The sequence below is a fragment of the Camelus dromedarius genome, chromosome 7 (genome assembly GCF_036321535.1).
Source record: "Camelus dromedarius isolate mCamDro1 chromosome 7, mCamDro1.pat, whole genome shotgun sequence".
NCBI classification, from domain to species: domain Eukaryota; kingdom Metazoa; phylum Chordata; class Mammalia; order Artiodactyla; family Camelidae; genus Camelus; species Camelus dromedarius.
In genome coordinates, this window is record NC_087442.1 from 37,583,929 (window position 1) to 37,609,155 (window position 25,227).

At 36.9% G+C, this 25,227-nt stretch overlaps 1 protein-coding gene across 5 annotated transcripts in view; it reads left to right on the forward strand.

Moving 5' to 3' along the window:
- DPY19L1 (dpy-19 like C-mannosyltransferase 1) overlaps positions 1-25,227 on the forward strand; it is an 84,436-nt gene that overhangs the window by 15,891 nt on the left and 43,318 nt on the right. For all 5 annotated transcript variants that reach the window (XR_010381623.1, XR_010381621.1, XR_010381622.1 and 2 more), the window contains exons 5-8: positions 2,553-2,673; positions 3,367-3,460; positions 15,384-15,441; positions 22,824-22,915. Coding sequence is in view for 2 of the 5 variants with exons in the window: in XM_064487449.1 (XP_064343519.1) it covers positions 2,553-2,673; positions 3,367-3,460; positions 15,384-15,441; positions 22,824-22,915 (365 nt within the window). In the remaining 3 variants the exon portion in view is untranslated. The remainder of the gene's footprint in view (positions 1-2,552; positions 2,674-3,366; positions 3,461-15,383; positions 15,442-22,823; positions 22,916-25,227) is intronic.

Consider the following 25,227-nt stretch of genomic DNA (forward strand, 5'->3'; position numbering starts at 1 on the left):
GCCTGACTGATTAATCATGAAATAGAGATGGAGGAGATGCAGACCTATAAATAACCACCAAGGTTCAGTGTTTTCTAACTAATGCACTGCGTATTGAATGTTTTCTATAACTATGTACACGTTGACTTTTACAGAAATGGGATCCATGGCTCATGTCTTTTCATAAGTGTTTTTTGTCTTTTAAGAGTATTTAAAGCCATCTTCCTAAGTCATCTTTCTTTCAACAGCATCATTTTTTATGGCTGTATATACATCTACCATTGTTTATTTAGTCCATCTTTTATGAAAATTTTGGTTGTTTTCAACTTTTAAAATATTCTAAAGCAGCAATAATCATCCTTGAAGTGAAATCTTTACACACATTATTATGGTTTTTTAAATTATAAATTTGTTGATGTGGAACAATTTTGTTCAATGGAATATATGCTTTAATGATTTTGGTACACGTTGCCAAAATGTTTTCTAAATAGGTTATATTGATGGAAGTTCCAAATAGCAGTGTTTTTGAAGATGCTTGTTTCCCTGCATCTTTGCTGATTTAATAGGCTAAAAATACTAAGATCACATGATATGTTTTGTTCATTGCTATATATATGTGTGTGCATATATATTTTATTCAATGCTAAATATTAAAAATGAATTTTCACTTTTAAAAATAATTGCTTGTTCATGGTCTTTGTCTGTTTTTCTATTGAAATTTTCTAAGAGCTCATGTATTATGTGCACGGTGTTAATACTATGCCATATGGGTAAAACATTTTCTTCAGCTTTTTGTTTGCCTTTTAGCTTTGTATAGAATGATATAAATGTATTTTTTCTTTTCAGAAATGTGTATGAATCTTTTAAATTTATGGTTTTTCATTCATTCATAATGTTAAGAAACTTGATTATTAATTATTATAATTATAGTTATGATACTTAGATTTTTAACTTATCTGGAATTTGTTTTGATGCTCAGTGTAGGGGTAAGAATCTAACCTTACATGTTTTGAAAATGGTCTTCTGTGTAATCTAACACTTGGATGAGTGGTCTATCTTCTCCCTGCTTCTTCTGTGACAAATGACCTTATTTACAAAATAGAAATAGACTCACAGACATAGAAAACAAACTTATGGTTACCAGGGGGAAAAGGAGGTGGGGAGGGATAAATTGGGAGTTCAGGATTTGCGGATACTAACTACTATATGTAAAATAGATAAACAGCAAGATCCTACTGTATAGCACAAGGAACTATATTCAATACTTTGTAATAGCCTACAATGAAAAAAGAGTATGGAAAGGAATATATATGTATAACTAAATCACTATGCTGTACACCAGAAATTAATACAACATTGTAAACTGACTATATGTCAATAAAAAAAATAATAAATAAATAAATCAATCTCTCTTAACTGAAATACTATCAAGATCCACATTTAAAATACTTAACTAGTTATTACTAGCATTAACTTTATAACATAATATTAACTATCATGAAGTAACTAGAAATTGTTCATTTTTTTAAAAAGCAAAATTATTTTACATGTATGCTTGCACCTGCTTTTAGACTTTGTGTTCAGTACTACCTTAGGTTGAAGTCTGGAAAGCAGGCTTTACGGTGGAGATCTGCATACAGGAAGTGTACAGGGGAGTGCCCTTGTGGGCAACATCTGAAAGGGGATAAAGGAAGGAGGCAGAAGGAGGACATGAGCTGTGATACAGTCACAACAGAAGCTTCAGCCAATCCCTTGGGGAGCTCTGTAGCTGGGATGGCCCTTGCACAGTTGTCCTGCCTTGAGGCAAGAGCCCCTGGCCTTTATATCTTTCCCTATTGTCTAGTTAGACATTGGATGCAGTTGCCCTTAGGTAGGGCGTGTGACCTTTAGTGAATTTACACTCTTCAGCAGAGGGTAGTTCCCAGAGAGAGACTCAGCCCAGAGCTGTCAGCCACCCACCCTCCCAGCTGCTGGAGGAATGAGTGCCTCGGCCCTGAAGAGGGATCTGGGTGGCTCCCTACTACTCCACCATGGTTACTTTGGTCTGTCTGGCTCTTCCTGTGCCAGCATCACACTATTTTAATTAGTGTAAGTAATACATTTTATTATGTGGTAGAACATTTTCTTCAGTTATTTCCTTTCATTATTTTTCCATGTAACATGTCTAGGTAGACACATGGGATTTTGCTTAGCATTGTTTTATGTTTATGAATTGATTTGAGGAAGAATTCACATCTTAAAAAATTAGATTTATTCAAGAAGACAGAGTACCTTTCTGTTTGTTCAGTTCTTCTTTTATGCCCTTTAGTAGATTTTTATAGCATTTGAAAATTATAAATCTTGCATGTTTCTTGTTATATTTTATTCTTACCAATGGATGAACAGATGAAGACCCACCAGTGAAGAATCTATGTAGGGGACTGTGAGGCTCCTTTTACAAGATTTAAAGAGACCCAAGTGAATGGTACAGGAAGGGAAAATTTGATAATTATCAAAATATCTCAAAATATTCTAGTAAGGAAACTCTTGAGGATAGTATTTTTTCTTATAATGTCTCTATTTTTTAAAAATAGGTAATCTTAGCCAGCTGGTACAGGATTTATACCAAAATAATGGACTTGATTGGTATTCAAACCAAGATATGTTGGACAGTTACCAGAGGAGAAGGACTCAGCCCTATTGAAAGCTGTGAAGGCAAGTTTCTATAATATTGTCCGGTTACCTGTTGCAGCTTAATAAACTTACTGCAAAGTTAGTGGTATAAACAACCATTTCATTATGCTTAGTGAATGTTTAAGTTGGGAAATTTGGACAGGGTATAGAACAATTAGTTTGTTTACACAATATCAGAGGACTCTGCTGGACTCAAATGGCTGGAAAGACTGGAATTAACCAGAGGCTACTTCACTTAGATTCTGGCTCCTGGGCTGGAGTACCTGCAAGGCTGGCCCAGCTGAGACTCACCTGGGACACCTATATGTGCCCTTTCTGTGCAGCTTGGGCTTTTGTATAGCATAGTACTTCAAGGTAGTTGAGCTTTTCATGTGGCAGCTCAGGGCCAAGCTGGATACTGCATGGGCTCTTGAAATACGGCTTCTGCTATGGTCCACTGAAGTAGTCACAAGCCCAACCAGTCTTGAGAGCAGGGGAATAGACCACCACCTCTGTAGGAGGCGTGTCCGTGAACTTGCAGCCCTGTTTTAAAACCACTGTAGCTACTACTCTGTTCTCATCTATGTTCCATGCTAGTGTCATGTGTTCATATGGGAACCAAGGCAACCATTTAATATATTTGGCAGTCATTTTAAAAATAAGCATATTTTAATATAAATTGCCAGACACATAAATTAATTTATAGTTTGAACTTTTTTTTTTTTATTTTTAAAGGATTGGGAGATCCTGCTTGCTTTTATGTTGCTGTGATTTTTATTTTAAATGGACTAATGATGGCATTATTTTTCATATATGGCACATATTTAAGGTAAGATTATTCATTTAAAGTATGTGTTTATAATAATGTATACTAGAATAGTAAAACAGTGAGATGATTGACTTACAGTTCAGTTTTATAACAATGTCATCTCTAATGTATTTACTTGTAGATACAAAATTATTTCCCATTTGAATGATTTTATCATTGGCATAGCCACCCAAATTTAAAATAATTTTAAAGGCTTAAGTAGACCATGATGGGGATTATTTGATAAATATTAAGTATTCAGAGGCTTTCAACATAAGCAATCTATGTTGTTTATATAAAATATAAAGGAAAGGAGCACTCACTGTCAAATGATGTTAATGACTGTTTTGCTGATGTTAAAATAGAGATATATTCTATACAGATATTTAATATCTGACCTCATTTACTTCATAGTTGAGCAATATTCCTAAACCTAAAAATATTGACAATTTTTTTGAGTTGTATTTATTTTTCTTTTTTTTTTTTTTTTGACAATTCCTTACTTTACTTGTTTGAACTATTTTACCTTCAGAGTATCTTGTAGAGTTTTCTTTTTCACTGCTTACTGATTCTTTGTGGTACAGAGGTATAGCATATGTGTATATGATTTTCAGTTTGGGTTAATGTATGTAAATCTGCTATTATCCTGTTATCTTCTTTGCTTTGGAAGTGTGGCATTCTCAGCTTAGTACCTCAAAGATCTGCTGCATTCCTAGCTCATCATTTGCTTGTATAGCAGTCAGCTTGATAAATATTTGTCAAATGAGGAAGCTATTAGAACATCAACTTAAAATACATTTGCATATGGATTTAGGATACTTTGATGCTAGTATTTCTGACTTTGCTCTAAGAAAGTTCTTTTAATTATGTAATTGGGGGAGACTGAAATGAAAATTCATGATTAAAAGATGATACGAAAAATTTTCTTTTTGAAACAAGACACACAGAAGTAACTTAAGCATAAGTATCTGGAGAGGAAGCTGACTTGAAGGAAAGGAAAGCCAATGTGCCTTGTCTCATGACAAGCCAAAGTTAGATGAATTTGGGGGGAATCTGTTCATTTTGCTAAGTACTGCCAAGCTGTCTTATGGATAGTTTTATTACATGTGAGAGATTAGATTTTAAGTAAGAGAAGTTAAAATGTGGAACATGGCATTATTACTAAATTGCTAATCTATATAGTTAAGCTGTTTTTTTTTTTAATTGAAAGAAGAATTTCTAAAGATTTAAACATTCAGTATCATTTTCTTCTAATTTCTAAAGTAAACATTCAGTATCATTTTCTTCTAATGCTTGTGATAACAACTGTTTCAGAGGCCGAAGGCACAATGTCTGCTGCAGAGGGTTGGAGGTTCTGACTTTAGCTGAGCGGTTCTTGGCAGTTTGGGCCCCGACCCACATTTCTTAGTCCCCAGTCCGCAGTGGTCTCCCTCTGTGGGAGCTGAGTGTTCATTTGTTCCGTCAGCACATGAGGTGCATACCAAGCAGTCTCTCTTTGAGACTGTGTGTTTAGGTTCTGAGAGCATGGTGGGGGGTGAGGTGAGTGATGGCAGCGCTTGTGGGCGTATGTCAGTGGAAGATAGACAGCAAGGACTGAAGTGCTTACAATTCTGGAGGCAGGGGAACTTTGTTCTGTGTGGAGCAGTTGATTTAACTCTGCTTTGGAGGATCAGAGCATTTTGGATAGGTTGGGGGGGGGGGGGGAGGGAGTCCCAGGGAGAGATAAAGGTGGAAAATCTGGGATGTGGAAAGAGGGTGGCAAGCAGAATAGTTTTACTGGGATGCAGATTATTGATCAGGTATTATGGAAGATTAAAATTGGAAAAGTGAATTGGGCTGGTTGATGGATGACCTTAATGCCAGGCTGGTTTGAAACCTCTTCCATAGCAAGTGAAGAAAATCAGAAATTTGACCAATAGAGGGATAGGATTCAGGCTGAGATATGGTCTCGTGCAACCCTTGACTTCTCTACCTGTCCCCGAAGTCAGCCAGTGACTCCCTCAGCACTGAGTCTGTCAAACTGCTGGGCCTAACCTAGTCGTGGGTTTTAAAATCAACTTAGTGAGTTGGGCCCAGCAATTTTTTTTACATGAAAAAGAAAAAATTACAAATGTAAATAATAAAGGATACCGCACTTTATAATGTAGCTGTTACTTAGAGAAACTTCTCTTTGTTGCTTATTGTATATATGTGTATACATGTGCATGTGCTGAGTGGTAAAGTCTCATTTCTTATTATAGGATTAAAAAAATCCGCAGACAGCTCTCTGCTTAGAGTAGCAGGACAGAGTAATTTCACCTTAAGAGGATTTGGGTCTTTCCAAATAGCTGCCTCTGGTTCTTCTCCCGGCCGTGGGGCTGCATCCTGCTTCAGCTCCACGTACTTTACTGCCTTGTGCCCCAGCGGCCCCTTCGTTGTTGTCTGACTCTTGTACCTGGTGGCCTCTTTGGAGCTGTGCTTGGATATAGAGCCTGCAGGAGGGTCACACATTTTCATTTCCCTGAATGATCTCTTTAGTCCTGTCCAGACACATCCTAAACTATAGGTTCTTCCTAGCCCCGCCCATCCGCAGATGAGCATCCGTTCTTGTGCATCCTGCAGTCACTTGCATTCTGGGAAGCCTTGACTGCTGTCCTACACCCCGGGGGCAGGCGTGTACATTGTACTCTGGTAGTGACCTTGCTTTATCGTATGTTGAATCAAGTCTTCCATCATTTTTTCTGTCAGTTTTTTTTTTCATTTCATGTTTAAGTGTTCTTGATATGAACATTTTTAAAAGTCTCAGATTACGAGGTAGTTCTTAATGTTTTCTCCTTGATGGTTAGGTTAGTCACCCTTCTAATTTCTTAAAGTCGGATAAACTTTAGACTTCTTAACATGTAGGGTAAGAATAAAGAGGAGGATATCTTCAACTGAGTTTAGAACTTTTTTGTAAATTTTGTTATATATTGAGAAATAAAAGTTGAGATTTGTCTAGCAGATTAGAAGTTTACAGGCAGATTGAGTATGACATTTTAAACTCCAGAAATATATTTGTTTTTAAATAATATGAATGTAAGTTTTCTTAAGTCATATAAGCCATTTCATTTCACCTGAAACGGAAGTAGAAGGGAAAATAGAAAACATTGCCAAATGGTGAAATGTGACTGGGCTGCCAAGCTCTCACTTGAGAAGATGAAGTAAGATGTTTTTGCAAATACAACCTATTCATAATGTACCTTTTTGTCTGGAATTCTCAGTATTTTAATATATATTTTTAAATACCAACTGTTAATTATTTTCTAAAAGCTATGTTGTTCATTAATAGTTACAGTTGTTTATTTCACAAGATACTCTAACAGTTTCTGGCCTAACAGCCACAGACTAACAGTTTCTGGAGACCAGTTTCTCCAGACCCCTGTGTGTAAGTCTCTGTTCTGTAGGGAGGAGGGACCACAAGACAGTAGTAGTAGTTAGCAGGCAGTTAGGAAAGTCCCTATTGCTTCTTTTGGGGGGAGATTCATATATTCCTGGAAAATAAAATTCTTTTATGGATAAATGCCAAAAACTTTTCATGTTGGATCCCAAGGGCAGAAATCAAGCAAGTAACATTAACACTTTTATTCTTTGTAGTTTGATTTTAGTGTTATTCTGGAATTTGGAATTCTGTCTCACTAGGCCATTTTATGTTGTTGAGTAAGGGCATCTCTGTGATTTGAGTACACTATCTACTAAATCATCCACTGTCCTCTCTTAGAAAACTTTTTTATGTATGAAATATGTCCAAACTATGGAACTGTATAAAAATCTTTACATATATTTTTAAACAGTAGTAAAGTAAATACCTATGTACCCATCACTAAGATTAAGATTCTTGTCATTAGTGGAACCTTTCATTCACTTAAAATTCCTCTTTAATGTATTTCCTTCCCTTCTCCCAAGCCGTAGAGGAAATGGCATCCTTACTTTGGGGCTAATTTTTCCTTTGTTTTTCTTTATAACTTTACCACCAATGTATATACCCTTAAATGAGCTATATTGTTTAGTTTTGAAAAACTGTAGACATTGTTTATTTTAGTTTAACATGTAGAAGTTTACTCTTTCTAATATTGCCATTTATCAGGATCCTGTTTTGGTCCATATTTAGTTCTCATACATGTGATCTTGTGATCCATTAATTTTTCTTGGAATCAATTTGTTGGCACATTACAAAGTGGAATGGAAGGTAGCACACTATGTGTAGTTATTTCTTTCTCCTTGAATGTGTATTTCTGTGGTTGCACGTCTCTCCCTGTTTCACCCTCCTCCAGGGAGAATTGTGTCCCATAGTCTGATGGTTTGTGATGTTTCAGTCTGTTTTTTGAAGTTTTTGTTCTAGTAGCTTTCAAGCCAAAATTAATAAAATGCTCTGTTTTATTTCCTTTGGTGATGAGTGAGAACATCTGTTTTAATGTTATCTGGAAGACTTCTATGATTTTTTTACTCATAGCTCTTGGTCTGACAAATATCAACAGGTCCCCAAATAAGTTTATTGAACTTTCTTTTTTATTATGTTCTATAACTGGGTATGAAACTTATTAGATGTTTTTAAAATTAATTGTCGTTGTTTTGTGTGTCTGTATATGACCTTGGCATTACTGGGTTTTTGTGATGAAATACAGCAGCCATCTCTTGCCCCATCTGTCTCCACCACCCATCTACCCCTTTGTCCAGAGAAATCACTTTCAGATCTTTGAAATCTCAGTGATATTAACATGGAAACCAGTTGTCCATATTTATGTTATTATGACCATTTGAATGTTGCTCACTGCTGAGTCAAGTGGGGTAAATGATTGTTTATGTGGTAATAATTTTTTTCCTATAGTTAATAATTCCTATTATTTTGTTTTCCTTAGTGTTCTATGTACTCACTAATTTTAAACCACAACTGAATGGCAAAACACTTGCTTTATATTTTGCCAAATGTATAAAACTCATCATTTCCCTTCTCCCACCCTCATGCCCTGGGGCCTCCCTCCCTCCCCGAGCCCTCTGTCCTCTGGTTCCACCCTAGACTGCCCGTTCTCTAGGCTTGCCTGTTAGAACTTTAATTTTACACCTGGTTTCTGGTTTGGCTGGTTTTAGTATTTTATTTTTCCTCAGATTTTGTCCCACTGACTTCTAAGATTCAGTATAGCTTTTCAAAAGTCGGGTGTTGTTCTGCCATCAGTTCCTTTTGTATGTGGCTCATTTTCCCCCTCTGGCAACTTTGAGGTTCTCCTTTTGCATGCCTCAAATAAAGGTCATGATGTGGTAGATGTTTCATTCTTTTCTTTGGGCACTGTGGGCTCTATTCATCTGGACACCTACATTCTGTTCTGGGGAAAACTTTCTAGTATTATTCCTTTGGTGACTTTCTTGTCTCTGTTGTCTTTTTCTCAAAATACTACTGTTTGGAATAAGGAACTCTTGGGCTGAAATCTAGTTTTCTAGTTTTTCCCCCTCCCTTATATAATCTGTTGTGTTTTATTGTACTTTCTATGCGATTTCTAATTCTCCTAAAGAATTCTGAGGTTGAAGTTTTCTTCTGCTTCTTTCTTTGTCTCTGTTACCTCCACGTTCCCCTTGAATTTGTACTTGTTTCTGTTTTCGCATTGAAAGCTTCCTCACAGCCTGGTGATCCTTAGCTTGACATCTGTATTTAAGAGCAAGGTAGCTTGTGAAAGCCAGTTAGAAGGCTGTAAGGTGGATGGGGCTTATTGACTAGTGGGTTTTATTATAAAACGATGGGATTGTGATCATCTTGTAGTCCCTTCGTTTACGAGCTTCAGCAGCCTCTGCAGACGGACAGTCGCGTGGGTACATTGGATTCTTAATCACTCAGTGCACATTTGACACTAGGTACCAGTGGCACTTTCCTGCCCCCTACCTCCTGCGGACATGGAGGTGTGAGGGCTGGGCTGCACTCCCTGAGGCAGGAGCCAGTATTCCCTGTCCCTCTTTTCCATTCCCTCTATTGCATGAAGGTGGCTTTTTGAGAATCTTTTTTAACGATCTTCTCTATGAACTTCTCTACATTTAACATGTGCTGCTCAGTATCTCTGATCTGTCCCTGACTCTTCCTCTTCTTTTGAATATTTACCTTTCTCTCTCTCTCTCCACTCAGTTCTCCCTTGCTTCTCAGCTGTTGTGAGAAAAGCCTGTTATTCTTTGGTAGATACAGCTACTCATCACAAAGTGCCTTTTCTCCCACGTGAGGCGCCAACCAGTCACAGAGTACAAAGAAAATCATCTTCTGATTTTCTGTTCTTCTCTGTTATCTTCTTTGGTCATTCGAAGTTCACTGTGGCTTCTTTGATACCAGAATTTTTTTAGCTACTTTATTTCTAGATAGGTTCCAGAAGCCTTAAGGGCCTAAAAGATTAGTCGTCAAACCTGTATGTCACACCTCCCTTTTAATTTTGCTTAATGCCCCCCTTTCTATCCTGAAGTGAATAGTCATAGTTAATATAACCAGTTTTCCTACCCTGTCTTCTCATGGTCCAACCCAAATCACCTATGAAGTGACTCATAGGCTCTGTGGCAGAATAGACTAACTTTTTATATCAATTTCTTTCTCCTCCTCCAACCCCCACCTTTAAGAAGTTGTTGAATTTCTAATTCTTTATGCTAATTTTGCTTCCATTGTTTTGACATTTTTTGACTCTTCATTAAAAAAAATCAAGCACTTACTGTTTATGCAGGCTGGATTTTTGGTTAAAAATGTGTCTTAAGCAGGCTGTGAATTGTGCTGGCTCAGACTTTTCCAGCTCCATGTTGTTTTGGGGTTTTTTTGTTTTTTTTTTTGAATGTTCTATTAACTTGGCTTGCTAGTACATCTTTAATCATTTGGTCTAACAGTTGTGTATGAATATTTAAAAGGTATTTCTCTTCAGCATGCATTAATTGATGAAAGTTATTGGTTGAAAATATTGGTGTCTTTTCTACAAAATATGCCCCTTTTTATGTCACTGTCTCAGCAAATTACACTTAACCTCACCGTTTGTTGCCCAGGTCTGACCTTGAGAAGCTGTCCATGGCTTTTCCCTTTAGTTACCGCAGAAATCTGAGTAGTCATAAAATCCTCTTGGTTTCTTTCTTCAGGATATCTCTGGCGTTCTCGTACTTCTTTGTTTGCACCCTAGCATTCTGTGTTCCTGGGACACCCCAGCATTTTCTCTCCCTAGGACTGCCTTACCTCTGCTGTCAATCCTGTTCCACACCAGGCCATTTTGCAGACTTTCGTTGGTGTGATTGAGTTTGAAGAACTGTGACAAGGACAGTGTATCTGGAGCACAGGTTTTGGTGTAGGAGGAAGAATAGTGAAAGGGGTCTGGAAGTGTATGCGGGGGCCATTTGAGACATGTTTAGGTGTTTGAATTTGCTCCTGAGGACAGTGGAAGCCAGTGAAGGACTGAGTGGATAGAGTTAGTGTGATTGGATTAATTCACTTTTAATGATGGCTTACTGTAGAGAATGCACTGTAGGACGAGCCAGCCTAGATGTGGTGAAGCTGCTCAGGAAGGTGTTGCAGTTGTCCGTGTGGAAGAGGACGGTGGCCTGAGCTAGTGTAGTGGGGCTGGGATGGAGAGAAGCGGACAAGCTCCGAGATGTTTGGGAGGCAGAGTTCATGAGGCTTTGTGATAGACAGGTGTTTTTTGTTTTGGTAATTTTAGGACAGTGCAGGTTTGCACGTTGGTGTAATTTTCTCCAGAGGTGCTCAACAGAGAATTAAGAAGGTAGGTGTGCATGTGGGGCGGAAGAAAGCTGTGAGTAGTGGGGAATGAGCTGGAGTGTTGGAAGATGACAGCTCTGAGGAGGGCAAGTGAGAGAAATGAAGTCAGATGAGCAGGGTTTAAGGAAGAGTTGGGGAGCAGCCTGAAAGTGATAATAGAGGAGGCTGTGGGCCTCAGCTCTGGGCCTGAAGCCATACTTGGGCAGGACAGGGTGACTCTCAGAGCAGGGTGAGGTTCCAAGGCAGGAGGAGAAGGAAGCATCTAGGTAGAGGCAGACAGTGCCAGGGAAGGAAGTTGTTCACAGTGGATTGGAGGTCTGAGTAGCAATGATGTGAGGTGTTGTCTGTTTGCCTGAGTAGTTTTAATGTTTCCACCTATCTTCAGATACCCTTTGAATCTCTGCCCTGGGCAAGGCTCTGTGTTAGGTGTCTCAACAGCTGCAGGAATGAATTGGAAAGTTCACAATGTAGTAAATAAAATATTCTTTGTCTTGGCCCTGACAGACAAAGAGTTAAATTCTAGGCATTAATTATTTGCTTGTAACAGCCTGAAAGGACCCAACTGAGAACTTTCTCAGCCTTCCTGATCCTCATGCTTTCTCACCTTTACTTTCTCTTCCCTTAATGCTCCAGAGTATTCCCACTCCAAAGTTTAGGGGAGGATGCTCAGCTCTCAGCCAGGCCTGGTGGGCATTTCTTCATACAGCTAGCAGGTGCTGAAGCTTACATCTCAAACTCAAGACTGGGAATTCTCTTAATTGATTTATTTCCAAATTATTCATATTAATTTTCTTAAGCATTTACACAATAAGAAAACTCATTCCATGGGTAATTTAAGATCATTTTGAATTAGCTATAATTACTTTTGTGTTCTCTTTGAGCTTTGCATGTTTCATCATTCTTTGGTAAATAGAGATGAAAACCTCGATGATGAATGAAGCCTACCAAGATGTGATGATTGGTTTGAATCCACTTCACTTAAGGATTTGGGAAAGAAGAGAATTATAAAATTATTAAACATTAGAACTGGGAAGTATTTTTAAGATCTTTTATATTCTTAACCCCTTGTTTTGTATCTTAGGAAATCAAGGCTCAAAAGGTGAATGGGACGTATGAGTAAATGTGGTAAATGTTTAGCCAGCTTAGAATGTTTTGAAATTTGCATAATAGGAACGTTCGTATCTTCTGACAATTGGTGGTAATATTGCAGAAGAAATTTTTTTTTTTAACCACTAGGGAATGCTGAAATATCAACTGATCAACTGTAATGGGAAAAAAAAAAATCAATTTTTAAATATTCTGATTACTACTTTTTTTTGTTTAGCAAAATAAAATGACCTATGTGGTATTCTCCAAGAATCAGAGGGTAGGGAGGTAAATGCCAGGGACACTATTTTAGATTTATTGCAAGTCACATCATTTCCTAGTGATTGTAACTTAGAGCCTTCCTCATAGATAAACAAAGTTTATTCTCCCCTCCTGGCTATGCAGGACATGAAAGTTTACCAAAATATACCTCCCTGCTTAGGTAAGCAACTGTCTATAATCATGGAAGGTTCTGAGCCATAACCTATATTACTGTAGAGCACTATATAATTTTGAGGTGAGGAAGACCTTTACAGATGGGACAGGACATGCAGAAGAAAAAAGAATATTGACATTTTACTATAAAATTAACTAAATAAATTTAAATGTTTTTCTGACAGAAGACACCATAAAGTATATCAAAAGATTTTTGCCACCCATATGACAGTAAAAAATTGATATGCCTAATCTTTAAATAGGGAAACAGAGAACCCAGCAGAAAAACAAGACAAGAATGTGAACAGGCAATTCACAGAAGAGAAAAAAATGAACATTGTCAAAAACAAAACACTAAAATGGTGCTTTGTACAAGTAGTCAGGAAATACAAATCAAAATAACAGTGAGAAAAAAATTTTTCACCCATCCAGTGGACAAAATATAAAAGGATCTGGGCACATCGGGTGCCGTGTTAATAGAGAAATGGACCCCTCACACCCTGCTGGGGGCGTAGACTGCAATGCCTTTTCTGGAAAGCTCACATTCTTTCACTTGGCAGTCTCACAGTTAGGTCTATCTGTTAGAAATAAAAGCATCCATTTTTATGTGTACAAAGATGTTGTTTTAACATTTTTAAATTATAGCAAGGAGTGAAAAACAGCTGGGTGACCAGTAACACAGAAAGGGCTGAACAAATTGCAGTATGTTTGTACACTGCAGTATTTGACATCTGTTAAAAAGAATGCCTTGGGCACTGATTAAGAATCATCTTCATGATAGATTAATCAGAAAGAAACAGTTCAGAGGGATGTTAATAGTACAGTCACATTACAGATGTATGTTTGCATGGTTATAGAGAAAGATTTGGAAGGATGGGCACACACAAATGTTTCTCTTAGGGGAATGGGATTCGGGGAGGTGGCCAAGAGGAAACCACTTTTCTAAATATATGGACTTTTGTTAGAATAAATTCAGATAATTAAAATAAATATCTATATAATATCTAATATTTAAATATCTTAATTATTTATTTAAACCCATAACTCATTCTTAACCTTTCTGACATCTCATCGCTTTTAGTGAGGGCTAGAGTTGGCCTGTTTGCTGGTCTCTTGAGGTGGCTACGCCGCCCCTCTAAGGAGAAGAGCCTGACACCCGCTCCCTGGCCAGTGCTGCTTCTCAGCTCCTTTATCTGTCCTTCTTATTTCGGTGACCCATCACTTCAACTACTGTCTGGCCAAATATGCTGTTTCTTTGCCTCTTTATATTTCATTCGTGCCAGTCCAGGTTAATAACCAGTGGAGAAAAATCACACAGTCCTACCATTAGTGTCTCTATGAATTTGTGGTCCTGAACTTCAGTTGATCCCTTAAAGGCAGCCCTGCAGCCTTTCTGTTTTCCTTCCTTACCTCTCTCCTTAAACGCCTGTATTACTTCAGACATGCCCCATTTCTCAAACCTTTACCACTGCCACCTCTTCTCTTGAGCAGCAAGTGGCCCTGTGCCCCGACTCTGTCAGGAAAATGGCAGCTCCATAAACTACTTGCCACTAAACATGCAGACTTCACCCTCCTCTTGAGCCTCAGGTCCCCTGTACTGGGATCCTGGCCCTTCCTGTCTCCTTCTGGGGTTGGTCAGAGGATGTATGTGCTCACTACGTGCATTATCTCTGCCATCTCATGTTACCTCCTGGGTTTTTCCTCATTCATACATCAGAAGAATAATGACCTAAAATATGTATTTCAGATTCTTTGTTACTTATCTGTGTTTTACACATATTTGTTGGATGGATAGAAAGAAGGAAGGATATTTGGGTAAAATAATGAGAAAGCGGCATGAGCTAAAGAGAGTAAGAAGGCCTCAAGAGTAGAGATGAAAGAAATGATGGGACAAACCTAAAAACAGCCTTACTTTCCCCCCTACCCACATGCTTCTGGCCAGGGTGGAGGGAGAGTGGGGACATATTTCACTCTTACCTGAGCAAATGAAAGTTTCATTGTTAGTACTGCCAAACTGTACCATTCTGATTTCTTTGGAGTTTTAAGCCAGATTGCCATATTTTGATATTTTTGTTGTATTTCAAAATTTTCTGAAAACAAATGAAAGATAAAATTTTATCTGTAAACTAGTGTTTGCCAACCATATTCTATAGAAAAGTAGCTTGGAGATGGGGTTTGGGAAATTCCAAATTAATTAAATGTTAGATGTGCTAACGTGCTTTGTGAATTTCCAAGAGCAGGAGATAGTGTGGTGATTTCCAGCTTTATGACCATAAAGCAGTTTTCTGTAGTTCTTCCCACCTCCTCTTTGAATGTATATATATCATATGCCAGGAAAAATATTTTGAGAAATACTGAGGGACACAAATAAATATGTGGTACTAAAGAATTTGAAAAAAGAACAAGAAAGATTAGGTTATGTGATGCACGGTAACATGACTATTAAGAATTTTTTATTCCTGGTCAGTTTGTGTGTTTTCCTGTACATTTCAAAGATGGAAAATGGTTTTTTAAAAACTGAAACTTGTTCTGACAAATAATACATTACAGGAAATAAGCTGTTTTGTAAATAAGTTCTGGTGTGGCTAAAACTTGTAGTCCTGGCAGATTATCACTTTATGTTACCTCAGAGTTTATTAGGATTGACCTGGTTCTGTTATTTGAGTTGCATTTTCTTATTCTGTTTTCCAGCGGCAGCCGATTAGGAGGCCTGGTTACAGTGTTGTGCTTCTTTTTCAATCACGGAGAGGTGGGTAGTCAACAAGCATTTTCCGTCTTTAGGGGATTTTCCTTCTAAAAATTCAAATTTCTTCTTTAGGTAGTTAGTCAAATATTTTTTTAAATTTTAGGAGATTTTACATATAGAAATATAGGTTTCTCCTTTAATTTCTTTAAATTTAATCTATAGTAGCATTCTTTAAATGTTTGCTCTTATTTTGATTCAGATTTTAAACATTCATATTTGTCTTAAGTGAACTTCTCTTGACCATTATATCTTTTATGTGACATATCTCTTAGTGGTTTGAAGAAATAGTGGGTCTGTGTTAATTCTATATATAATTTAAAACTGTGAAAGCTCATGTTTTAACTATAATAAAGACAAGCCAGCCATGGATATTGTTAACTTCCTGTGTGGGGGTAACTTTTTGATGTAGGAGCTACAGCATATGTTTCTGTTTTAATTCACTTATCTTAAACTTTGATATACTTTTAAGTATCCTTTGCAGAATATTTTATTATACCTATAAATTTGCATGTATCCAAGGGCTTTCTAAAGAGAACAGCATTGTAAAAAGCATATACTGCAGACCCAGGCTACCTGGGTTCAAATCATGGCTCTGCCATTTAGTGGCTGAGTGACCTGGGCAAGTCACTTAATTTCACCCACCTTGATTTCTTTTTTGTAAAAAAAAAAAAAAAAATGTAGTTTTTACATATCAAGCTTTTTTATTAAATGTTGATTCTGTCCCTGTTGAGAATTATTGCTAAGATGAAAGCTAGCAATTTTGCTTTGCCTTTAAAATGTTTTCTTATCATAAGATGTATATAGCATGGATTGATGCTGCAGGATTTTTAGCATGCTGATTGAAAAGCATTTAGATGAATATATTAAAAAAACTAAATACAATATTTTTCTCCAATTTTTGACTGTTAAAAATTCATTATATGTGAAATAGGTTTGTTCAGCTTTTTATGATGAAATTTTTTCTTGCCAATTTGTGGGACTTTTTCTTTTCTCTTTTTCTTTTTCTTTTTCTTCTTTTTTTCTTTTTCTTTTCTTTTCTCCCTTTCTCCCTCCCTCCCTTCCTCTCTTCCCTTTCTAGTGTTGGTAAGGTTTTGGCCATTTATTCTGGGCCTTCTATTTATTCAACTCAATTAAAATAACTTACTGAGGGCCTACTGTATGTCAGGACTTGTAGATACTAGGGATGTGTCAGCTGATAAAAAACAAAGACCCCTGTCCTTGTGGATAATCATGTGAAAGTGGGACAATCTTCTGCCTAAAGTGAGGGAGTACTGGTTTATCTGGGGAGAAGCCCCATTGTGAGAGGAACAGAGAATGGAAGGGATAAGGCCAGACAGTGAATAATGGGAGGTGGGATGTGGAAGGAGCTGATTCTGTAGTCCTGTCAGTCATTGTAAAGTTCATCTGGAGGAGATGGAAAGGCCATGGAGATTCACCTGCAGAAGAGTGACATGATTTAAGTATTTTTTACATTAACTTGAAAAGTAGTGTTAAGGGCAAGATTATTTATTCAGAGTGTTGAGTGGTGTGCCTATGTGTGAATTTACATTAAATTTACATTAACTCCCAAAGTCCAAAAACAGAGTGTGTGCTAGTCTTAGTTGGGACTGAATCTGTTGGTGTAGATTTGAGAACTAGCTTCTAATGTAGTTGGAAAATATCCTGCAATGTCATTCATGACCTGGCTCCTTCTGGATCTCTTCACTATCCAGGGCTTTTTCTTTGCTTCAGTCTTACTTTCGTTCCTTCCTCCAATTCCCAGAAAGCACCATTCTTTTTCCTTCCTCAGGGCCTTTGCACAAGCTATTTGTGTTATGCCCTGCATAGTTCCCTCCCCTTGTATCTCCTAATCTGTGCTAATTGACTCCTAGTCATCTTTAATAACTGGACATTTGAATTTGGGTTTCAGTGGTATTCTTCGTTTCTTCCTGCAGATCTGGGTTTCCATCTGGTGTAATACCTCTTCAGTCTTAAGAACTTTATTTAGCATTGTGGTGAAGATCTGCTGCCAACAAATTCTCTTAGCTTTTGCTTGTCTAAAAATGTCCATATTTTGCCTTTTTTTTTTAGTGTATTTTTGCTAGATAAGAATTCTAGGTTGATAGTTCCATATTTCAGCACTTTAAATGTTTATTCTATTGTCTTCCAGCTTCCATTGTTTGATAAGAAGTCAGCTATCACTCTTATTACTGTTGTTACCCTGAATGTAATGGGTCTTTTCTGTGGTGGTTTGAAACTTTATATTTGATTTTTATTGGTTTGATGGTGATGAATGTAGATTTGGTCTTCTTTGTATGTATCATGCTTAAAGTTCACTGAACATCTTTGTTATGTGGGTTGATTTTTTAACAGCTTTGGGAAATTTAGCAAATATCTTTTCTTCAAATATTTTGTCTTCCCCATTCTCTTCTTCTTTGAGGATTCTAATTCCATGTATGTTCAACTTTTGATGTTGTCCAATAGGTTTTTGACACTCTTCCTCTTTTTTTCATTTTTTTTCCTCATTGCCTCTATTTGGATATTTTATTTTGCCATGTCCCTGAGTTCACAGGTACTATATTCAATCTGCTGTTAAGCTTGTCCAGTGAATTTTTCATTTTAGATATTATAAATTTCAGTTTTTGAATTTAGTTTTTTCCTAGAGTTTCCATTTCTCTGTTGAAAATTCCTATCTGTTCACCCATTCTATTCATTTTTTCTACAGTTTTAAACCTAATTATTATGGTTATTTAAACTTGTCTTCTAATTCCAGCATTTATGTTATGTGTGGATTTAATTCTATTGACTAGAATTATTCTCTAAAAAAATCTAAAATTGAAAAACTAGAATCTATCTCTTGATTGTGAGTTATATTTATATATTTTGCATGTCTCATTGCTTTCTCTTTTATGTAAGAATTTTTGTATAAAAGAATGATAAAGCCTGAGCTAGATAATTGTTTTTCTTTTTTTTTTTTCCAGAGAGGGAATATCTTCCTATGTCAGGCATGTAGAGTAAGGACTAAGCAGTTGGCTCCCACCATGAGTCTTCTAAGCTGGGAAGGGCTGCAGTTTTAATTTGTTTTAGTTTACGTCTAGCTTCAAATGAATGAAGGAGATTTCTGCCCTTTGGCTCCATCTCCAGTTTCCCAGATGCTCAGCACAAGGCATGATCTCTTTTCTCTTACCAGCAATTGGATTTGGAAGGGGTTAATTTTCAGCTTTTTAGTTTCAGTCCAGTGCTAGATTCAACTTCAGCAAGTTCCTGGAAGCTAAGCACTGTGTGGTATTGTGAGTTCTCCCTGCCTTCTGGCTGTTCTCCACTGCTTCTTCTCCCCAATCTGAATGTCCAGTTAACTTAGTACCATTTGTTGAAAAGACCGATTTTTTCCCCACTGAATTGTAGTGGTGCTTTTGTCATTAATCAAGTAACTGCATATCTATAGGTTTATTTTTAGACTCGCAAATCTGTTCCATTTGACTGTTTATCTTTTAGCCAATATCACACTGTCTTAAATATTGTGTCTTTATAAAGTTGATATCTGGTAGTGAACGTCTCCAACTCTGTTCTCCAGTATTGCTTTAACTATTCCAGGTTCTTTGCATTTCCGTATAAGTTTGAGAGTCAGCTTTCCATGATTCCTCCTTCCTCAAACACATATACAACCTGCTGGGACTTTAGTTGTGATTGCCTTGGATCGCTACATCAATTAAGGGAGAAGTGACATTTTAAATTAACTAACCTTCCCATTCATAAACGTAGATATTCTTTTGTTTATATCAATCTTTAATTTCTTCCAGCAATATTTATGTCTTGCAATTTTTTTGTTAGATTAATTCCAAAATATTTTATAGTTCTTTTTTTGGTACTATCTTTGCCCTTTTGTTGTGTCCTCCATGTTCTTTGAATACTTACTTTCTTGCACAAAAAGGTGTTTCAAGATCACCAGTAGTTTCTTGTCCCCAGATGTATAACCATCTATTTTCAAGGACTCTTGGATCCTGTTAGTGGAAAATGGTTTTTAGAGACCACAAGCAGGGTATGTGGTATGCTTATTGCTGCTTGGATGTAATCACTTTTAGTTCCTTTTAGTAAAAATTATTAATTCACATGATTCCTCCAATAATTCTAATTCAGTAATCTAGTATTCTAAACTCTGCCTTCCCCCACTCCATATTTATATCTCCCTCCTCCCCACAATCTAAATGTATTTACTTATTCGCTTTATTCTGTAATACACACAAAATAGTTTCAGAATTAGTACACTAATATTATTACCAATCACAAACGTACTAAGTATGGTTTAAGATTTCTTTATGTTCTGTTTAAGTTATATTCTACAATTGAGGTACAGAGATCAAAAGTAAAACAGTTCAAAATATACTTAAATTATTTTTGCTTCTCTGTTAAGTTGCCATTTTGAGAACACAGAATTTTTTTTTCAGTTTGTATTTATACTGCCTTTATATCTGGATGAATACTTTCAAATTGTAGACAGAATTCTGATTATGTTGATAACCTTGAGAAGTTTATAACCACATGGTAAAGGCAGTAGAGTTGATATTGATAACATTGTCAGATATTTTTTCTATTTTAAGTATGTAAGAATGGTCAAGTTTGAGTCATTGTAAAAAAGGATAGAGTCATGAAGATATAATTTGTTGCTTATCCAGCAAAGCTGACTGATTTCACAGAAGTTGAGACAAAAAAGATAAATGTTCCTTTTCATAGAACTGGTAGAAATTCTTTATTAAGATAGTAAAGTTTAATAATAGCAATTATATATCACTGTAACATTAATTCCTGTGTGAGCCAAAATTGTATTACAAATTCAAATTGACCTATGTAACTGACGGTTAATTGGGCAGCATATCAGTACGTGGTACAGAAAAAGACAGAAACACCAAGAAAGCTACCTAGCTTATTATCAAGGTGCATTGCCATCAACCTTACAAAGCCCAAGCTAAGGGTCTACCTAAACCGTGAGACTGCCCTTAGTAACGTCAAATAGAAGATGTTCAAACCATGGCAGTTTCACCTGACCTTTTTGTGGTTGACATCTGAATAGCTGAATCCTCAAACCTATATCATTCTCTAAAAAAGAGTAGCCGTACACATGGTGGTCAGAAATCTTTTTTTAGAATCCCTTGTAAATGTAGTATTTAAAGTAATATTATAGCTAATATAGCAGTGCAGCAGTCAGAGGTGGGGTAATTAGTTTTAAACCCAAAAATTATACCAACAAGTTACAATTGATCCTACAAATGTCAACTCTAATTAAAACTCTTAGAACAAGACCTAAACATGATCTGTTTGAAACTAATACTAACTATAACTGATAATTCACCAGTCAGTTCTACTCCTGTTTTTGAATCGTGGAAAGACATCAATTAGATTATGCTAGATTTCTTATAAATAAACTATTTGAAAGTGAGGTTGAAAAATGAGTCTGTTTATTGCCAGAACTCCTCCATTTTTGATTCTCAAGTAAATGATTAAAAAATTCAGCCTTTACCAAGCAGAAAATAAATTAAAAGCCTGTTGTCATCAATATCTAGGCAGTATTATGTTGCAGTATTACTCACTGCTGTGAAATGTGTGGTAAAAATTATATAGTGGATGATGACAGCTTAAACAGTATACAATTTTTATTGAATTTATTTTCACAGTTAAAGAGTTTCTTGTTCTTTGTCAGAGTACAGAATACATTTGTGTAACCATTTTTGAGGCAGTTCACATGTGTATATTTCCTCCTTTAATTCTTACATTTCAAGATAATGCCTTTAAAGTACATTGGTATTTTAAACTGTCAATTTATAAAGAGAACTGCAGACTTATTTTCCATTTAAAATTACAGTTAAAGAAAAAAAATATTTGTTTAAACTTAAGGCATGATTAAAGCAAATCTATTTACTATCTGCATATTATGAGTTCATCTGGAACAGCAATTATGTTTGTACCCAATCTAATAAAGTACCCTGTGCTATTGGAGAAACAATAAAAAGCATTTTCACATACATTTTAATTCATTCACTCTTAACGTTTTAGAAGGAGAAGACCTTGCTCTTTGTTACAATCTACAATTGAGCCTTCTTATCCTTACTTTGCAGAGGATGGAATTGAGTTTTAGAGAACTGATTGATTTCCATTATTAAGGGAAATGAATTCCTAAGAGATGACAGCATGGTAGAATTTGGTAACTGAATGTGGGTGAAGAGTCTATAGGAAGAAAATTCTCAAATTGTATATTATATAGCTAAATATTTTCTTGTTGGTTTTTGCAGAGAGATTGGTAGCTTTATAAATTTTGGTTGTATATCTCTACTATCAATCTTACTGAAATCTCTAGTTAATATAATAAACTAACAGATATTTAACATTGCATTTCAGTAACAATAAATAGGCATTTTAAAGACTTTTTCAACCTTTTTATATTTTCTTGTATGTACAGTTCATTTATAAATATATATTTATGTTAGTTTATATATAATAGAGAATGGTGAGTTTGTTAAAAAAATTTTTAAATTGGCTCAGACTTTCTGTAGCAGTAGTAGAAATATCTAATAGTTTGAGGCAGAGCTAAAATAAAGGACAGGCTTGTTTCCACTGTGGTCTTTGTAATTCTATATGGTCTTTAAAGTAGCCCTGCTTAACTTGAAAGATGTAATGATTTCTCCTAATGTGACTAGCGAAGTAGCAGTAATATCAAATTGTTTGCATTTAATACAATGCAGTTTTCTTTAAATTGAAAGATTTATTAATAGATTTAAAATATATGGAGAAAAATTGAGTACCAAAACTGAGATACTGCAGTATTTAATGAAGTCCAAAGTAAGCTTTTCAGAAAGGTTGATATTTGGCTATTTTAGGACTTTTGTTATTTTATTTGATCCCCTGTGCCACTTTAAAATATTTTGCAGCCCACGATAGCATAGCCAAAGAAGTAAAAACAAAAATGGAGAGCTCCTTCTAAGCTGCATTGTGAATAAAGATACTAACAGTGATGACCACAGAGAGTTTTAAAGTGTTGGTGATGGATAGTTTTGCTGAAATTCATGTGAAAGAAGACAAACTAAAGTTAATTTTCACAACCAATTCAAATGTAATGTTTTTAATTTTGGCAGAACATTTTCTTGCTGGTACTTTCCCTGCTTCCTTTTGGGCCGCAGTTGAAGTTTTTGAGTACTTTGTGGTTGACAATCCATGATGTTACTGTTTCACAAGATCTTATGCCATGTGTGTCTTCCTCCCAGTTTTGCTGCCGTTGGTAGAAAAGTTAGTAGCTTGTTTTCCAGCACACTATTAAGTTGTGAAAAAAAAAAAAAAAACTTAACAGCAGCTTTCACTTGGTATGTCTTATTCAACAAATTCAGCAAAGATACCACACACTGTGATTTCTTTTTCAGTGTACCCGGGTGATGTGGACACCTCCTCTCCGTGAAAGCTTCTCATATCCATTCCTCGTACTTCAGATGTTGCTTGTGACTCATATTCTCAGGTGACTTTGACTTACCTTTAGTACTAGTTGCTTGTTTTGCATTGAATAACTTAAGCTAGAATTTTTTTAAACTTCCATTATAAAAACAGTATAATAATTAAGGTGATGCTGCTCTAGGTTGAATGCACAAAGATATTTTAAGAGTATAACTTCAAAACATTTACTACCAAAAACGTTTTCCTAACCTGCTTTCTAGCCTCCTTCTCTTCCCTTAGTGGTGCATAGATGCTGCTCGAGGAGCAGCAGGTGTGCTTCCACTTCTTCTGCCATCCCCGCTTCCCCAAGCCATTTTCTGTTTCCGTGGCCTCCTGAAAATCGACATAAACAAGGGGGAAGGCTGATGTCAGTAACATGTATCCTGTGAGATATAGCCCTTCAGAGCAAAGAACAGTTTATAGAATAAGCGTTGTCAGATACATGAATACGTTTAGTTCTTCTTTCCATGTTTGTTTAGCATCCCTGAGAACTGGATAGTAGGGATAAAAGGAAAGCAACCACCTGAGTAGGTGAAGGTATGCTAGGAGAATTCCTGCAGGAAACTCAGGATTGAATTGGGCTCTCCCAGGTTTCTCTGGCCTTCAGTTAGAGAACTAACGGAGATTCAGGCTCCACACAAGTAGACAGAGAGTTGGACCGAGAGCAGTTCCCTCCCCTTTCTTTTGACAGATAATGAATTTAGATAGATGCTGCCTTGATTCAGAGAGTGAAAATAAAACAAAACGAAGCCCTTGAAAAACTAGAAAAATAGAATAGAAAAAGTCCCAGGGCACCGTGACAGACGTTTCCTTCTCGAACACTTCAGGAGAGAGTATCTTGTTGTACGAGCAGCTGATGCCCCACTGCACATGCTGTGTTTCAACATCCACATTCTCAATCTTGGCTTTTCTTCTCCAATATAGTGCAGCTAGAGGAATGGCCATCAGTCTCTAATTTCTGCTTTTCTTCTGCCTCTGCTGCTGTCTGAAACCCAGCGACAGCAAGCTTCTGCTTTGTCTCATATTCCCTTGCTGGTCCGCTCTGATCTGAGCAGCTGTGGGTTGTGCAGCTCTGCCTGCTGAGTGCTGCTTCCTCTTGTGCATCCTGAGGGCTGTGCTGTGAAGGTTCTCTAGTGTCCTGCTGCTGCTATAACGAATCACCACAAACTGAGATTTATTGTGTTACAGCATACAGTTCTGTAGGTTACTCCTAAGACTGGGGTGTCAGTGGGGCTGCACACCTTCCAGAGAGAGTAGGGGAAAATCCGTTTCCTTGCCTTTTTTAGCTTCTGGAGGGCTTTCTGCATTCCTTGACTTGTGGCCCCTTCTGTCTTCAAAGCTAGCAATGGTGGATTGAGTTCTCGTTGGTCAGTTTTTACTCCAGCCTTCCTCTCCGACTTTGAAGGACCCTGTGATTACATTGGACCCACCTAGGTAATCCAGGCTACTCTCCCCATCTGAAGCTCAGCTGATTGGTAGCCTTAGTTCCCTTCCGCCGCGTACCATGCCACATGCACAGTTTCCAGGGATGAGGACATCGGCCTCTTTGGGGGCTGCCATTCTGACCACCATGGAGTTGCTCCCCTTGCTGTTTCTTGGCCTCAGGGCTGCTTTCTGTTAGGTTCTTCTGTCCTGTTCATTGGGTGCTTTTGTGTAAGCTCTTTCTTTATGTTTTCTTTAGCCTCCTAATCCTTGTCATTTCAGCCTCATCCATCTCCTCATTCCTGCCTTTACTTTACTTTTTTTTTTGACCTTTATAGAAAAGTGCTGGGGGAATTCCCTTCCTTTAAGATCTTTCTCATTCTCCTTGTTTCTACCTGACATCTTCCTTCTGCTTTCCTGGCAACTGCAGTCCTTTTTGCTGTGGAAAACCACATCCTCTTTTCCTGGAGTTGTGGCAGACTTCCTGCCTTTCTTCAGAAGGATGGAAACCTTATTTCTGTTGGTAATGTAAGTCTTCCGATATTTCATCCTTATTACTGAATTTTGTCTCCTTTGGTAGAGTAGCTATTTCCTTTAGCTCTCGCTTTCCAATGTAGATGACATCTCGTGACGTGGGGTGGGTGACGGGATGAATGCCTTGGGCAAGACGAGAAGCCGAGCAGCGTTGCTGTGGGTTGCTGGTACTGAGGATACTGTTATACATCTGGAAAAGAGGCTTTCCTAGTGCTAAAAATCAGTTATAAATACGATTAGAAAGACATTTTGTCCTAACAAATTAGTTTTGTCCAATTTTGAATTTTAAGTATTTTTAGAAATTCAGTTTTGTATAAATTACCTAATAAAATACCAACCACAGCCTTCTCTAGTTCTCGGCTGTTCCTGGCAATATTCTTA